General features: G+C 34.5%; 1 protein-coding gene across 10 annotated transcripts; it reads right to left on the minus strand.

The window, feature by feature from the left end:
- Nucleotides 1–235: 235 nt before the first annotated feature.
- Nucleotides 236–13,445, minus strand: LOC112764796 (protein CELLULOSE SYNTHASE INTERACTIVE 3). 10 transcript variants are annotated; one of them, XM_072222932.1, is made up of 8 exons: nucleotides 13,192–13,445; nucleotides 12,802–12,903; nucleotides 12,088–12,185; nucleotides 8,781–11,871; nucleotides 5,127–7,671; nucleotides 3,258–3,577; nucleotides 2,802–2,893; nucleotides 236–700 (listed from the first exon to the last, which is right to left on the minus strand). In XM_072222932.1, the coding sequence occupies exons 3-8, from the start codon at nucleotides 12,144–12,146 to the stop codon at nucleotides 658–660; spliced, it is 6,150 nt and encodes a 2,049-aa protein (XP_072079033.1). In that variant the 5' UTR covers nucleotides 12,147–12,185; nucleotides 12,802–12,903; nucleotides 13,192–13,445; the 3' UTR covers nucleotides 236–657. The 10 variants fall into 10 exon arrangements, with proteins under 10 accessions (XP_072079033.1, XP_029150402.1, XP_025666368.1 ...); XM_029294569.2 differs by having other exon boundaries at nucleotides 2,802–2,915; XM_025810583.3 differs by having other exon boundaries at nucleotides 3,258–3,712.
- Between the last annotated feature and the right edge of the window lie 4,767 nt (nucleotides 13,446–18,212).

An 18,212-nucleotide genomic window follows, 5' to 3' on the forward strand; every position in this document is an offset into this window, starting at 1 on the left:
TGCTAATTTATTGTCAAAGGCACTGCATTGGCGTAATACTTGCCTAATAACCCCAAAAAAAAAAAAGGTTGCAATAAATTACAGAAAAGGAAATTGTACTAGGCAGACCACGGAATTTCTGGTTAGGTTATCATCCTTTGGCGGCATAAAACAAACTAACAGCCACTTTACAGAAGCTGTGTACATCCCAATATCAGCGGCTATAGGGAGGGGAAAAGCGAAAAGAAACGATATATGCTTTGGACAAATTCAATTTAAATATGCAAGTTCTTCGTATGATTCATGTTTCTAAATCCTATGGATTGACCTGTACATTTCTAACCATCTTTTGATTTTCCTTGACCGTGGGAGATTCCATTTCGAACACCTGCCTCTGGACATTTATGATAAAATTTACACTAAACTGAATAAACTTCGTCTGCCAAACTACAAAACTGGGCCTTATCAAATATGTAATAATTACAGGCAAAAACATACATCCGCGGCACCTTATCAATTTTTCGAGCTTCTAAACAGAAAAGCAACCTGCGATCCTTTAAATATCTTCATCAGAAATCCTATTGGACCACATAACCTCAATTTCAAGAGTTCGGGATGAACCGTCTTTATTGCCATCATGATGATTAAGACTGAATATTCCGCTATAAACTCCTTCAGTCACAACTTTATCGATTTGGATAGTGACTCTTCCGAGAGTTGTCTGGGGAGAAAGGCACAAGAGTTTAAGTCAGAAATTAAAGCAGAAGGTTTAGGTGTTTGAATGGTCGAGTACTTGAGTAAGCAGGAAGGTTCGAGAAAGAGCTAAGGGATCATTATATTTTCTACCATGTCAAATTAGTTAAGACATACTAGTGTGTGATTGGTTTATCTATTTTCTGTTTTCAATGTGAAAACATGTTTGGTTCATTTTATTTTAAAACAATTTTAGAAAATGTTTCCGGGAAAAATAGAAAATTTTGAAAAGGTCAAATTCATGTTTTTCATTGTTTTCCATACCCATTACTGAACTGAAAACACGGTGGCAGTTTAGAAATATTATTTCAACATGATTGTTTTTCTTTTCTGCGGTTCATCTTCCTCCTCCTCCCTCTTTCACCATCACTGAGCCTCATCTTCCCTCTTCAGCTGCTGCTAACCGCAACTTCAATAGCTTCCTTCTTTTGCAACCCTAATCCTCCAATCCGATTGTGCAGGCGCTTCCGCGGTCACATCCGTATCACCTTCAACAGACAACAGCGACAAAGCTCTGTCCTCGTCCTCCGACGACGCCATTGAAACTGTTTCATACAACTATGCTTGTTGATGTCGAATTATTGGAGGGTGGTCAGTGGAAGATGATTGGTCGACGAGAACCTGAATTTAGTTCTTAAAAACCATCACCATTCCCCATCCAAGACTTGCTCTGTTTCTTGCCATTCGTTGATGTCCTCTGAATCTCTGTTATCCACGCTATGAGGAGTTCAATTTTGTGCAAAGCTTCAACCACTGCTTGTTATTAGAGCTAAAACTGGATAGAAAGATCTACTCCACCATTGTTGATCTACCTCTAATTTTTTGCCCCTTTTTTTAATGAAATTTTTGGGAATTTTATGTTGATTGTCTCGCTCTATCTTGAGAAAATAGCATACCAATCATAATTTTCAATATTTTCATTTTTTAGAAATAGAAAAAACAACAAAACAAACATGTTTCTTAAAAATTAAAAAAGCAAGCTATTTTGGAAAATGAAAAGTGAAAATGAAAATTGAAATGTTTTCTTAAACCAAACACATTTTCAACCAACATAGAACAATTTTGTCACCCTCTGGTCACACAGAACAAGGAAGTGCAGTTAGTAGTAATCCTTGTGGCAGTCAACAACACAATTAGGGCTGGAAGTGAGTCAATCCAGCTCATGAGCCAGCTTAAACTCGACTCGTTAATAGCTTAATAAGCTAAACTCGTGAACTGGCTCGATTTTATATATATAGGTTTAATTACTTTGTTAGTCCTTATAGTTTCACAAAATTTTTAATTAGGTCCCTATACTTTTTTTCCTTTTAATTGAGTTCTTGCACCAAAATTTTTTTTTAATTGGATCCCTATACTTTTTTTTTCCTTTTAATTGAGTCCCTGCACCAATTTTTTTTTTAATTGAATCCCTATACAATTAAGTCAATTACTGTCAAGAGGGACCTAATTGAAAAAAAAATTGGTACAGGGACCCAATTAAAAGGAACACCTAATTGAAAAAAAAAATTGGTACAGGGACCCAATTAAAAGGAAAAAAAGTATAAGGACCTAATTAAAAATTTTGCGAAACTATAGAGACAAACAGAGTAATTATATATATATATATATATATATATATATATATATATATTAATACACATATCTTATACGCATTTAATCTATACTTTTAATATTATATATACCTATGAAATAGTAATATATAATTCTATATATACTAATGATCTTAATTATTTAAAATTTTATATTTATTTTTATATATAATTTTGATGTAGGACAAATAAAAAATTTATAATTTATTGATATAGAATTATAGATTATATTCCTATTATTTGAACCAACTCGTGAGCTTGAACTAGCTCGTAAGTTTTCGGTGAGCCGAGCTTGAACTTAAGAAATAAGCTCGATTGTTAATGAGTCAAGCTCGGCTCACTTCCAGCCCTAAACACAATATTAGTCAAGATATAAGGACATAAATTAGCGAAATTTATCCTTTCCAACATCAAACTGGTAAGACTCAATGCATGAAAATAGAGAATGAGTAATCATTAGCAGAATAAATATCCAGTTACCTTCCCAAAAGTATTCTTGCTTTTGCATACAATATGAAGTTTTTGGCCCTTTGGAGGCACATCAAATGCCCACGTGAATCCTTCTTTCCATTCTGGAGAAGTACCATGAACCATCTAAGAAGCAAACACAACACGATAAAAATAAATGCTCTTCCACATAAAAAACTGGACCGAGTCAAAAGTAGATCATATCTGAAATAAATTTTGGCAGAATTATACAATCAAAACTAAAACTTTTTGGGCTAGGAAATTTGAGAAGAGCAAACAAAAGTTTGTTGGACAGAATTTTAACCTGTGTCCATGAATATTTTAAAAAGAAAAAGAAAATAAAAAAGAACAAAGGACTAACATTTCAGGTCCAAATGAAAATTAATAAACAGCAAAATGTACAAGCTTAGATATAAAATTGGTGCTCTTGCATGATGGAGCAAATTGATTATTCTTAGGAAAGAATACCTTGGTTTGGTTTGGAGGACCATTGCCTATTGTCAACCTGCAAAATGCACATGTACCTCCCATAGTTTGCTTGAGGTTATTTCCACGCTTAATGATGACAGTCAAACAACCTGGTAAGCAGTGCAGAAGAGAATCTGCCCTCTCATGGAAGCTTGGTGGGCAGGTTTTCATGAGCATTTGCAAGATGGGGATCGCTTCAGCAGCAACTATAGCCTGAGACTTTGCAATATCTATTGGCATAGTTGACCAAGATTGTTTCAGCAAGCAAAAGGTATCAAGTACGGAGTCCTGAGCTGCTTCACCGCCAGATTTAAGAGCTCCTACCAAATGAGGAATACAAACTGTTGCAGCTTCGGACACATGGAGCTTAGGGAAGTTCATGAATATCACATGCAGTGTTTTCAAAACCTCTTCATTGATTGTGGCAGTTGACCACAACTCTCTTTCCAATGAAGCTATATATATATAACAAACCAACTAAACTTATAAGTAATATATTTGGTATTTATCTAACAGACAAGGAAAAGAAACTTATTATACTAGCTGCCATGCAGCAGAAAATCCTTCATACACCATCCCCTTATGCTAAAATGAAACTACAAAGAGAAATGTATATAATAAACTTAGTATTTTTCGTATTTAGTTGCAGCACAATGCACGCTGCTTCAATGACAACTCTTCTGACAAGCAAGTTTTATAGGATAGGATTAGACATGTGCCATCTATTTTGTGTAAAGCTCATGATATTTATAGAACACTTTTCCTCGGACAGTTTGAGAGACTGGAAAGCTATGCTTCATAGATAACTCTTTTGGCTGTTTTTTGCTCATGTATGGAGGAACTCTTATCCTCTATATTGTATTATTCTTCTCTTCATCTTAATAGAATTCTTCTCTTACGAATAAACAGCGAAATTAGGATTTACAATTGGAAATGAAGAGAATGGACGGAGATCAACTTATTTATATACCTTGACATTTCCAATTACACAAAAACACGTCTAGTATGGAAAGGCAACAACTTGTTGATTAAAACTCAGTTTTCTAATTTCAGAAAGTCTAAAACCAGATATAGGCTGAAGCACAAGTCCTATGTGTACAAATTCAAATTTGTACAAATTCAAATCTGTACAAATTCAAATCATACTGGCTCAAACAAAAAGCGGCATTTCAAATAACAATCATTCCTCACATATGACTACACTTCTTGCTTAAAACTATATCTCTGTAAAACATTAAATTAAAACTTTTATACTACAAATCGGAATACATACAGAAAACATCGTTGGAAGCCCCCTCCTGTCACCATAATAAGTCCACAAGGACCCCGAGAAAAGGCTCAAAATATAACTTAATCGCCGCAGCTCTAGTGTAATTCTTTCTTTGAAGTTTGAAAATTTAAAACTAGTACATCAAAATTCGACATCTGTACTCACAAATATTATAGTTTAATAATGCCCATCAAAGCATCCCATACAATTTTGTAGTCAAGTCATAGAATAGATTGTGTTGACAAAAGCAAAGTAAATGATAGTATGACAGGTTTTGAAGCTTGAAAATGTGTGCTATTGAACGAATTTCTGGGGACTACATTAAACCAAAGAGAGAACTAAGCAGAAATAGGCTTACTACAACGATGATAGATGATAGTATGATATGATGCAATGGCTCTGTTTGATCCCCATTGTTGTTATTGTCGTACATTAAACCAAAGATATGAACAGGAATTAACTTGCATCTCAAGTAAAGAACAAATCAGGTAATATCAAACAGACATGATTACTAACAAAAATGCCAAATGTAGTTGGGGATTGAATAGTGCAAGTCTAGATTGGACAACACATAAACAGAAGTAGCATTTAAAATATACCTGTCAAAGACCTTATTAGCTCATTTGACACATATTCTTGTAGAGTGTGGGTAGAGAACAAAAATTTGATCAGCAATGCTGCTTGTGCAGCAACTTCTGTATTTGGAGACAGCAGCAATTCCTGAATCACCAATATGCCCCCAGCTTCTGCAACAGCTCTTCTGTTGGTCCTGCTGTTCATGACGAAGTTCTGCAATGCACATATAGCCACCATCTTCATTTCTTCAGTTGGCTGATCTTCAAGTAAACTTATCAATGCACGGCATGCAGAAACTGAGTCACTAGCTCTAGCATGTCCCTCGTACTGTGAAAGATCTCCTAGAGCTAAAGCAGCAAGAAGCTTGCCAGGCTCTGATTTGGTACGCGGATCTAATAGATACTGTGATAATGGTGCTATAGCATACCTCGACATCTTCATCTCTCGTACATTCACATTGTTGAATAAAGCTTCGAGTAATCTACCAGATGCTTCTTCACAATTATGAGATCTTAGAAGGTCCAGCAGAGCATCTATAGCTCCAGCTTCCACCATCTGTTCAGCACTTGAAGCATCACTTGTGTCATGAACTACTAATGCGTTAAGGGCTATGCTAACTGTATTCTCAACTTTTGAGTTTAACAGTTTTACAAGAACCGCCACAGGAACTTTGAAATAGTAATCCGCATCAGAATATAATATATTAGAGAGAACTAAAGCAGCTGATTCCCAGAGTGCATGTGGCGGTTGAGGATCATCTTGAATAATAACCTTTGCAAGCTCAAAAATACCTCCGGCATCAGCAACTGCCTTTGGCCAGGTTTTAGAAAGTTTTTCCAATGCTTTTATTGCTGTTTGTTGCAAGTTCAATATTCCAATTCCTGCAAGCTGTACAAGAGGTGGAACTGCATTTTTTGTTGAAATATCCTGTTGAAAATGCTCCTGTGCAAGAATATGAGCTAAGAGTTCTGTGCCAAGTTGCTGAATAGCTTGGGATGGGGATTCCAGAAAAGAAATCAAGGGTTCAATAACTTCACTAGGTGTAAGCTTTAAAGTTGCAAGACTTTGTGGCTTTTCCAATATGTTTACAAGTGCTTGTAAGGCACTATGCTGTCCCCATAAGTTGAAATCTCGACATAGCAAAACATGGAAAAGGGGTTCTACAATTTTTGCAGCCTCTGAACTTCTGGCAATTGCATTACTATTTGTTAAGATGCGAAACAGCTCAGCTATAGTAGAGCATAATGAGCTAGGTGCTAATGGTAGTAGCTTGAGACAGTTATTAATAATTCCAGATTTGACCATGTCTAATTTGGTTGGAGTCCTATCTTTGCCCAATCTGAGGAGAACAGATATGGTTGCCTCAATAAGCTGATAGTTTGTACCAGAAACCAAGCTGACAAGGAAATCCACGATGTTACAGGCTGCTGCAAGCTCTACCTGATGTTCATCTTCTAACAATCTGTCAAAAGCACAAACCCCAGACTCTATTGCACTCTCAGAATCAGACTGCATCAGTGATATAAGGGGTTCTATGCATTCTGAGGCAATTCGTTCTGCTCTGATCTTACTATTACCAAACAGTACAAAGCAGAGTTGCGCAGCATAATTCTTCAACTCCAAGGATGAAGCGGAGGACAATATTTTGTGTAAACTTTCAAGTGGGTTGCCTTCCACATCTGTAAACAGAGATGCTTTTGAAGAATTTCCTGACATTAACTTGACCAAGGCCATTAAAGCAGCCTCCTGCTCACTTCCTGATGTATTATTCAGCATGTCAACCAATGGATGAACGGCCTGTTTAGCTAATTCTGAGTCTCTAATATTCAGAGAATCAAAGAGTTCATGGAGTGCTCTAGCTGCACTATATCTAGAATTTCTTGAACCAAGACGCAAAACAGCTATGAGTTGGTTCAGTGAATTTGTCGATGCTTCATGATTAATTAGGTCAGAATTGCAATATAATATTCTCAGTAAGTCAGAAATAGTAGCCTCAGTAGTGTCTTGAGGGCTCAAGGACAGGTATTTGTTCAAAGCCTCCAGAGCTCCAGCTTCAGCAAGGATTAATTTATTTGTATCACTCCCATCTGCAAGGGAAATCAAGAGTCTAAGGGCAGCTGCTGGAGCACCAGGCCTTTCTGGTATTGGTTTCAAGAGATCTACTAAAAGAGGTATAGATTTCCGTGCAACAGATCCCAGTCTTACATCCTCAATTTCAAATAGATGATCCAAAACAACTTGATCTGGAGTTCGCACCAAGGAAAACTCATCTGATAAAGCCATGAGATTTGGCATATCTGTTTCTATATGCCCAATCATAGTTATCAATCCTGGGACAGCACCAGAATTTGCAATGGCAAGACCTATTCCCTTATCACCATTTTGAACAAGACTTGCCATAGCTTGGGCAGCAAAATATTTGTCAATTACTTCCTCAGATGTTAGAAGTAGACTCAGAGAAGGTACAGTGCACATTGTTGCAGGAGATTGAATGACCTTTGTATCTTGAAATAAAATGGCCAAGAGTAATGCGCTGATCCATATTTCTTCAGTATCCTCATATTGTGCCTGTCAATAGGGAGAAATGAAGTAGTCTATCAGATTCAGCAATGATGATTTTTTCCACAATCTAACAGACAAATAAATCTTTGAACCAGAAATGCTCAATACCAATCATCAACCATGTATACTAAATATAGTATTTTAAGGGGCAATTGATTAATACTACAATTTATATTTCTTGCTTCAGACAAATTCAGGCCCAGGCAACCTTACACGGAAAAAAAATTATCACAGTGTACTTTTAAAAAAAAAGTAGGGTAAAAAAAAAGTAGGGCTTTAGACCAACAAGCGTGTTAAATTAAAATTGTATGAGAGGAGTTCAAAGTTTTGTATAAAAAGAAACAAATTATAGAATAATTTTAAAATCGGAACACATTTTGGCAGGCTGCACTTAGCCTGGATTTTCACCCACATCTTTCCCAAAGTACATCCTGAACTCAGTTCCTAGCTGAACACCAATAAATCTCTGATTCTCATTATTCCTTCTTCAATAGAAACTTTCCAAACCATTCTCTTTTCAGAAAAATGTTAAGAACAGCTTTGCAAATCCATTGAATTCGAATACATCATAGATCTAAAATGAAAGACAATTTTTGTTGCTCTCCTCTTTCTTTTGCAAATTCTATATAGAGGCTCCCAAGTTATTGTTGTATGTCTGATTGTAAAAGGATATTTTCAAGCCAGTTTAAAACAGTAAATACCTACGTAGGTGGCAGGTAGAAACTAGTGCTGTTGCACAGCCTTTGATTGCAAATTAGGCATTTTATATTCCAGTGTACATGGATATCAGCAAATGAGCTATCACATTAGTTAGATATGATGTCATTCATGTGGCACTACTTAAGGTTGTAAACTTCATCGACAAGTATCAAAATCTCTAGAACGCAAGGTCTAGAGTCCAACCATTGTAAATAACAATTAAAATTTCAACAAACGGTAAAGTAGACCTATGTGTTGTCCATGTAAGAAGTGCAATGGACCATTGCAAGAAGAGGCTCTGTTAGATATAAATTTAATTATGTATATACCTAATAGTTTAAATATTGGAAACAAGGATTCACTAAAAATTGGCTACCAAAGAGACAACACAATGAAAGTGGGTTAAATTGGTATACCTGTGGATTTGAGACATGTCTTGCAAGTTTCTCAGAGAGAATTTCCAGTCCACCAGCTTCCAAAATTATTAATTTGTTTGTTACCTGAACAGAAGCAATAATTGAGAGTAACCACAAGGCAACAGTACCACCCAAGACTGTGGCTGCATCAGGAATTTCTGACTCATCAACTTCTGGAAATGCATTCTTCTCCATAAAACCTCTAGGGGTGCAAACTTCGATTTCTAACAATGAACAATTAGAACTTTGCTTCATCATGTCAACTAAGGAGTAAATCAATGGTTTTTGATATCCAGAAGTGTCAAGCAAATCCATTGAGAGCTCTTTCTTATCCTTTGCAGCGCAAATTAGTAAGGCAGCTGCTCCAACTTTTACTTCTAAACTAGCAGAGTTAATTATTCTATGAGCTAATGATCCAGTGCATCTGGAACTAGAAGACAACAAGTCACCAAGAACAACTGGCTGATCTCCACAAAGTCTGGACAAAATTTCAATTGCCTTGTCTTGCACAATGGGTGGACCATCAGCAAGGCAGCAGACAAGGGGTTCTAAGCAAGATTTATCAGCCAGAACCAACAATGGAGGATAAGTGAGGCTGACATCATGTTTTGTCCTAGCTAGCAATGCAATCACATCTAAAGCATCTGCAGCTTCAGTCTCATCTATATGCATAGATCTTAACGAATCAACAAGGGCTAGCAAAGTTAAACGGCACTGTTCGTCTCCCTTAAGAAGATCTCCTACTGAAAAATGCTTCAATAATTCATGAAGAGCTCGTGATGCATTTTGTTTACCTTCCAAGGTTCCTTTCTCCAGAATTCTTGTTAAAGCTGGAACAACATCTTCAGCCAGGGCCTCGGCAGCAATATAAGGATCAAAAAGAAGGTTGGCCAATGCAGCAACAGCGGATTCAGAAGCAGCAACAGAAGTTTCTGCAGCATCCACACAGCATGTTTTAGCCAACTTAATTAGTGGCTGAACATCTCCTTCAAGTACTATATAAGACAACTTATTTGCAGCTTTGCTATTGGTTGGACGTGATAGAGAACTTAATGCTCGAGCTGATTGAATGGCCACACCTTGATTTTTGTTAGTCAGAAGCTTCATTAAAGGAAGCACAAGGTCTTCATTTACTAGACCATCACAAATGTCTTGTCTTGTGGTAAATAAATTAGCTATCGCTGAAGTTGCAAATTCTTGGGTTTCCTCATTTGATGCATTGATAACCTGAACAAGACATCTTAGGCCTTTATTTGCTGCACATCCCTTTTCCACAAGATCTTTCTGTGAAACCACAGTAAGTACATGACCTAAAACTTGGATTATATGGCCCTTTGAGGTTGGAGAATCTCCTAGGAGCATTGCTAATAGCTGATTTATCGTTGCAGAATCAGCAACTCTGACAAGCTTCATCAGTGCCAAAGCAGAAGCTTCTTGTCCTTTTGGCCCACCACTCTTAAGAAGCCACAGAAATGCTGGAATGGCCCCAGCAATTTCAACGCAAGCACGGATGTCTTCACTGTGACAACACAAACTCCAAAGAACATGAGCTGCTTCCTCTCTTGCTTTTTGTGATCCTGTCTCCAGCAACTGCACCAATGGTGGAATCCCTCCAGCAGCAGTGATTGCCCACTTGCTGTCCTCAACTTGGTCAGTTAAGATTGCTAGCAGTTCAACCGAGTACTCTTGATGCTGCTCACTAGATAATCCCAGCATAGATATAAGTAACTGAATGCCTTCTCTTTTTTTTATCGCCTCCCATATTCCTACCCTGTCACAGCACAAGCTTGTCAGTGAACGTATCAAATATCCTTGCACATCAATGGCAGCCATAGTTATAAGCCCAACGAGAACCTTCTTTGAATCTGCTTGATTGAGAAACTTCGAGAGATAGACATTACCATATAGGCTAGCCATGGCCTCAAGGACACGCTCTTGAATAAGCTTGTTATCTCGAGGCTTTAAAAGAGTTACTAAAGTATCCTCTATCTTAGTTGCATCAAAATGATCCTGATCATCATCAACTTTTTCCTCAAAGACCATAAGGGTGTAAGCAAGAGCGCCTATTATATCACCAACTGGAGCTGTCAAACGAGGAGAACAGGAAAGTTCTGCAAGATATATTATTAATGCAGGCATGCCACCACATAAATTGGCTAGAGCTCGTGTTGCATGCCCTTGAAGAGCCTGGCCACCATCAGATTGCATACATTCTTTTGAAGGAGCAACTATGGCTCCAATAAGGATTTGAACACCATCAGAATCAACAATAGCTTTCTTCGCATTGGTTGACTTTGAAGAAAGGGCCTCTAGAGCATCAGCAGCACCAGCTCGAACAGAAATATTGTTTTCCTCCCCTACAAGTCGAACTAAAGCTTTAACTGCTCCAGAGTCTATTACTTTTGGGATGCTACCACTGAAAGCCGACATTAGACGAGCCAACAGAGAAGCTGCATTTGACTGAGAAACAGCATTGTCTGAAGACAAGAGATCCACAATGATTTCAATACCTCCAGCTTCTAATGTTGCATTCCAGTAGCCATCCTTATCACCACACAAATTTCTTAATGCTCCAGTAATAAAACCCTCAACAATTTTGTCTTGCTTGTTCTTAGGACTTAGTAGATTCCACAACGTTGGAACTACATCTTCTGTAACAAAAATTTTCATACCAACATTATCTTCTGACAGACCTCCAATGGAAACTTGATATATTGCTTCAGCTGCCGCCTTTCTTGCATCAGTTGATTCATATTTTAAAATTGACAGCAATGGTGGGACACAACCACCAAGAAGAACTTTTAACCTCAAGTCTTCATCTTTGCACAGTACACTGAGAATAGTAGCAACATTAACTTTCGCAAGAGAGGTTCCATTTCTAAGAATGTTTATGAACAATGGCATCGCTTGAGAATGAGTGCCAATAAGTGCCCTGCCATCCTTTCTTCTCCTGGCAATACCTAGCAATCGTGTTGTGATAAGTTCCTTCTCTTGTGCTGATGACAACTTGGCATGCAGTTGCTCCACAAGCTTAGCAACTGTTGACATAGTAGACTCGGGATCCTCTATTTCTGTAGCCATAATAAACTCCCTGTATATTTTTGGGTAATTATTCAGCAGCAACTTGTCAGTATTTACACAATTACAAGTGAAGGTCATGTAAAGCTCAGCTGAATCATAGACATCCATCACTTGTACATTGAATTTCAACCAAGTCCACAGCACTCATTTACAACATTTGTCTGGTTTATAAAGTAAGATTCTATGAATAGTAAGTTCCTATTGATTACGAAACAGAAGTACTGACCTAGGCTCAGAAGAAGAATAAACGGACTGGTGCTTCTCAGGAGAGGGAGACTTTGACATTTGCACACAAAACGCCAGTATATGCTACTGGCAGGATGCCTGAAAATTTAAGCATTCTGAAATTTAGGCATTCATAAAGTTCATCTCTTATTAGCAATTTGGTAGGCCAAAAAAAAATGTTGGGGGTGGGGGAGAATATTGACATGCACTTGCATCAGTATGTACTCTGCTTTCATTAGATCACAAGACCAATTTCTAAGCAAAGACAGCCCTCAGATCATTGCTCTAGTTTTCTATCAGACACAGAATGAATCTGCTTAATCAATACAAGCCAGTCAGCCATAAAATCCAGGGCACAGTCTACCAATTGCAATGCAAAAAAACCTACTAGCAACAGAATAAAATACAACGGATTAACTGGAATCACGCAGAAAATGGTAAATTTGAAAGAAATGAGCGTAACTATCAATTTTACACTGACTCAACAAAAAGTGACAGTGACAAGCAGGTTAATTTCTAAATTACTGCAGAGTATCATCAGTAAAATCTCATCATTACCAAAACGACACAATGTGGAAGAAGCAGTTTCGTATTGTCGTTTCAACCACTAAATAAAAAAATAATAATAAAAAAAGGAAGACAAAAACAACAGGGGAACTGAGAGTGAGAAATTGACAAAAATTTCAAAACCCAAAAATAAAAAAAAAAAAACTACCTCTTGGAAGATTGAAATGCAAATGTCGCAGTTACTCCTCCCTCCATCCAGCTACACCCAACACCCCAACCACATCCTCCTCAATTCACACCCAATTCTACTCTGCAAAATGTATATAACCAAACTTAGCCCGAAACGGATCAAATGTGGAACCGAATTTCAGATCTCTGCGAATAATAAACAATTAAAGGAAGAAAAAACACAGAAACTAGGGGAAATCCGGATATTAAAATGGTTAAAACGAACAAAGATCAGATCGAAGAGGTGCATGGATCGTTTGAACAATGATAATACAAAACAAAATCGCGAGAAAGAGGAAGAGAAACCCAGAGAATTCTCGAATCTCGCATCCAAGGAAGAATAACGGAGGGAGGTATTGTGTGCGCTTACTATTTTTTTACATGTAACTCGAAATTCAGAAGCCTGAGAAGGACTTGAATGAGAGCAACGTGAAGAGAATGGAGCCACAACAAAGGACACAGAAACAGAGACTGAAATGGAGAGAAAGAGAAAGAGAAAGAGAAAGAGTGTGTTCTTCATCTTTTCCTTGCTTCCATGTGTGCGCTGTTTTGTTTTCTTCCTTTTTTGGTGGAATTACTATTTTGTTTGGATAGTCTGAAAATTCAAATACGAATCATTTCTTTTCAGGTATTATTCGTCAATAAATTTTATCCTCATGGAATATGAGTTATTATTTTTATTTATAAAAATTTTAAATATTAATAAATCTGATTATGAATAAAATTAAATTCAATTTTTTTATCATATAAAAATTATTTTTTATAGGTCTAATTATAAATAAAATTAATATTTAAATATTTTTATCTATAATGATATTTTTTATAAATATAAAATTATTTTTTAATAGAAATAATTTATTTATATAAAACAAATATCAACTTTGTCTTTTTTTTTTTTTTGGTTCATAAACGTCGTCTCTTGTTTCGAGGTAGGTTATGTGAAACGAAAATATGGGTTGGACCTGGAACACTAGTCAAAGCATTTTGTGTCAGCTCTTTTGTGTAATTTTATGGTGGCTAGGAATACTTTGTATAAAATTTCGCTGTCAAAGTCAATAGATATTTTAGTATAGTAGAGTTAGAATAGGATTTACCCAATGTATGTAATTCAAGATTTTTTTGTAAAATTTAGAATTTCTTATTTTTTTCTTTATTAAGAGATTAAATAAATTCACATGAAATTTTTTAGTTAGATCCTAAAACAAAAGTAAAAATAAATAAAAAATAACTCTCGTTAAGAATTTATCAATATTTATCAATACGCTTTAGAGCTAAAATACAAATTTGTTAGATTATTTTCTAAGATAAATATTTTTTATACTTTCAAATTTTTTTGTACATAAACCAATGACATTACTTCTATACGGGAGATTGAATACTGAATTTTTGTATTTTTTTTAGTTTTGACTTTTGCTTTTAAGCTGTTTTAGAGGTTATGTCATGTGTCTTGACGATTTGACTTTATAGATTAGAATTACATATTATCAACGATGATTATTCAAGGTAGAACTGTGTATTGTAAATAATGGCTCTTTAAGATAGAAATAGAGTTGTGTACTGATGATAATGGCTCACTTAAGTAGGGACGTATATTGAAAATGTTGGCTCTACGAAATAAAGCTATATATTTGTAAATGTTAGTTTTCTAAAATAGAGTTGTATCTTTGAAAATGTTGACTCCTAAAAATAAAGCCATGTATATGTAAATGTTGGCTTCTAGAAAAAAAATCATATATTGATAATGATGGCTCTTTAAAGTAGAACTATGTATTATTAATGATGGCGATTCTTTGAGGTAGAACTGTGTATTTAAAGTTAGTTTACGGAGTGTTTTGATCTAACTTTTTATGGTAAAAGTTGGCTTCTCATGAAGTAAAATAGGGTAATCATAGTCTTATCTATGATTACAATTTTAAAATAAGGTGACTGTAGCTATGGTGACCGTAGCTATGGTCACGCTAAAACTATAATCATAAATAAACTTGTAATCATGATTTTTACATATAACCATAGAGTAACCTATAGTTAAGGTAAAAAAAACGTAACCTAAAATATCAGAATTTAAAAATTGCTACCGAAACCATAGATAAAAAAATCGTGACTATAAACCTAAGGTCATAGTAAAATAGGCCACAGTACAAAAATTGTGACAGATAAAAAATCGTGATTATAGATCTATAGTCACCTTTTTTACTAGCTACTATAGAACATTTTTCTTTTGTAGTAATTGTGGTTTTTAGGCTTAGAAAACTCATTTTTTTTTTTTTTTTTACTTTTTTGCTTGTTAGTTTCATCTATTTTATTCTATTTACAGAATTGGACCTATTTGAATCAAACCCCTTCCTCTTTTTGATATTGAATTGGGCCTTTCTCTTTTTTTTATCTTTTTTTTTTTAAGGTAGATTGAGCTTCTCCTTTTTTTTTTTTTGCCAAATTATGAAAGTGAGTTTTTCTCTTTTTATTATGAGAGAGTGTCATAACTAGATGTGTTATCATTATTATCATCGGACTCTTCAACATCCTCATTTTGTTGGCACTTTGTTGCAATGAAAAAATTTTGATAAAGTGTCCTAAAATGGAGATTTTTCCACACTTTTAATCTTTAACTTAGTATAAATTTTTTAAAATAATTTAGCAAAGTCTTTTCATACAAATATGATACTTCAGAGTCTAAATTTCATTTTACATAAAAATCTCAATTTTAATTTTATAAATTACATTAAGCATTATAAATTATAGAAATATCATACAATTTATACCAATACTTGTGTTAATCCTAATCATTCTAATCACCTTATTTCCTATATTAAGAACAGAGCAAACACAAACTACAATAATCTAGTTTTTCAATATACTGACTTTTCAAACTTTATGCATTTAGAATTTATAAAATCTGCGTGACATGGTTCACCTCAAATTAATGAACTACATCTGAATCTACAATAAAAAAATATAATAATATAATAATAAAATATTATTAAAAGTCAAGAAATATGTCAAAAAATCAAAGATAAAATTATTTTAATCATATAATTACTAGATCCAAAATTCAACCAGTAAAAATTTTTATTGGTATTCTTTGATCAGCTTAATTGTACCAAAATATTTTAGTAATATTTTAGAGTTAAAATCATTTAAGATATCATTGTCATGAACATTGATATATGAGTCAAGTGATCAGATAAAGCGAAGACTTGTACTTGGATGATCATGGCTCTTAATAATTATCTTTTAGGAGATATTAGAGTTAAACTTTATCTTGTTTTCTTATTAAATTCATGCACCTACTTAGCTTTGTTTCTTATCCAAATTCATTTTTGTCATTATTTTAAGCAATAAGAGAGAGAAAAAGAGAGAGAAAAGAAAACTGCATTGTTGGTCATCTTTCAAATTTGATTCATGATACTTTGAAGGTCTAAATTAAAATTCCACTCCTGTTAATCAATTTCTCTCTTCCTCCCCAAAAACATCCATATAAATTTCACCAAGGTTAGTCAAAAAATCATCTCCCTCTTACTCTTCACAAATTCGGCCATGAGAAGAAGTTGTATAGATGATCTATTGTTGATCATCTCTTGTTTAGAAATTATGTTCTAGTACCTCTTAAAAGTAAGAATCACAAGTTTTCAAATTCAAAAGGTGAAAAAAAATTCCCTCTCTTCTCTCTACACAATTTGGTCATGATGGTTATCAAAAAGTGATCTATTATAATTTTTCTATCTTCATGAATCATGATTTAGCAGCCTCAAAGAGTCCATAATAATAAGTTTCAAGTTTTAAGGGTGATAAAATTATAAAAGAATAAGAAAAGAAAAGAATGTAAACTTTTATTAATTGTTAATTGATTGAATTGAATTGAAATATATTATGAAGGTAAAACTAAATATATATAGAGTATTGGCCTAAGAAAGATGAAAGCAAATAAAGATAAGAAAAGATAAGAACAACTAAAGATAAGATAAGATAAAATCATAAAAACTAAAATTGTAACTGAATTTATGTATTTTGTTGGGCTGAATTTGTGGGCCACAAAACTTCTTTATTGTTGTCATGGGTTAAGTTGGAAGAATAGTTTAATATGTCCCCGCAAGCTCGTGGATGGAAGATGTCAATAATCCACAGTTTTGGATAAGTTCTGATGAAATTGTTGAGGAAGACCCGCCCGACGTGGTGACGCAGAGGGAGATGCGTGTGGCAGAGCTACAGCTGCCAACGGCAAAAATATAAAAGGAGATACTGTACTTGAGCAGCGATCTAAAAAAAGAAAAAAAAAAGAAAAAATAAGCGCGTAGAGCACAATGAGATTGGTGTTCAGAGGGCACGTATGGCGCAATAAGATTGGTCTTCAAAGGGTGCATAGAGCGCAATAAAAGAGGGTGCGTGGAGCGCAATAAAAGTGCATATGGAACTACTAAAACAGATGTAGATTGAACTTGCTGAAATAGAATGCAGACATGACTGCTGAAACAAAATGCAGACGAAACTCTCAGAAGAAGAAGGTGCAGATGGAACTGCCGGAAGAAGGCGCAGCCAGGCCATAGTGACTATTCCATGAATGATAGTTGTTTCTTGTTAGAACAGGTGTAACCAAGACTGATGTTGGACTTTTACTTAGACGGATGTAATATAGATTGGTTGCTGAGCTAAATTAAAAGATTGATTATTCATCGTGGGAGGAGGTTGAAAAAGAAGTAGGGTGATTTCTCACCAGAAAGATGATAGCTTGTGTATCCTCTTCAAGGGGGATACCTGATACCATGATAAAATTATGAAAGAATAACAAAAAAAAAGAATGTGAACTTTTATTAATTGTTGATTGATTGAATTGAATTGAAATGTATTATGAAAGTAAAACTAAATATATATTGAGTATTGGCCTAAAAAAGATAAAAGCAAATAAAGATAAGATAAGAACAACCGGTGACGGATCTAGAAAATTTTGGTAGTGGGGACAAAATTTATATAACATGATAATAATTTTTATAATAAAAATAATATGTGTATATAAAAAATTAAATATTAAATTATTTATTAACCACTATGTATCTCTATATAAATACATGTATTATTTAACTTATTTTCAATTTGTATTTTATATTTTAATATGTATTTTATATAGATAATTATTTTTTATGTACATATAGCATAATTATTGTTATGATTATATTTGTTATTGTAAAATATGATTAGCCTTCAAAATATCTAATATACAAATTAAAACACTAAAATAGTAATTTAAATAATTATATATAATTTAAAATTCTATTCATTTTAGGTTTTATATTTTTAAAAAATTAAGTAATTTGTCTCTTAACACTACCATCAAAATTTCTCTCTTTCCATATATATTATTAAATAATTATTTAAAAATTCACTTCCCAACACAATTAG

This window comes from Arachis hypogaea, chromosome 17 (assembly GCF_003086295.3).
Source record: "Arachis hypogaea cultivar Tifrunner chromosome 17, arahy.Tifrunner.gnm2.J5K5, whole genome shotgun sequence".
NCBI lineage: Eukaryota > Viridiplantae > Streptophyta > Magnoliopsida > Fabales > Fabaceae > Arachis > Arachis hypogaea.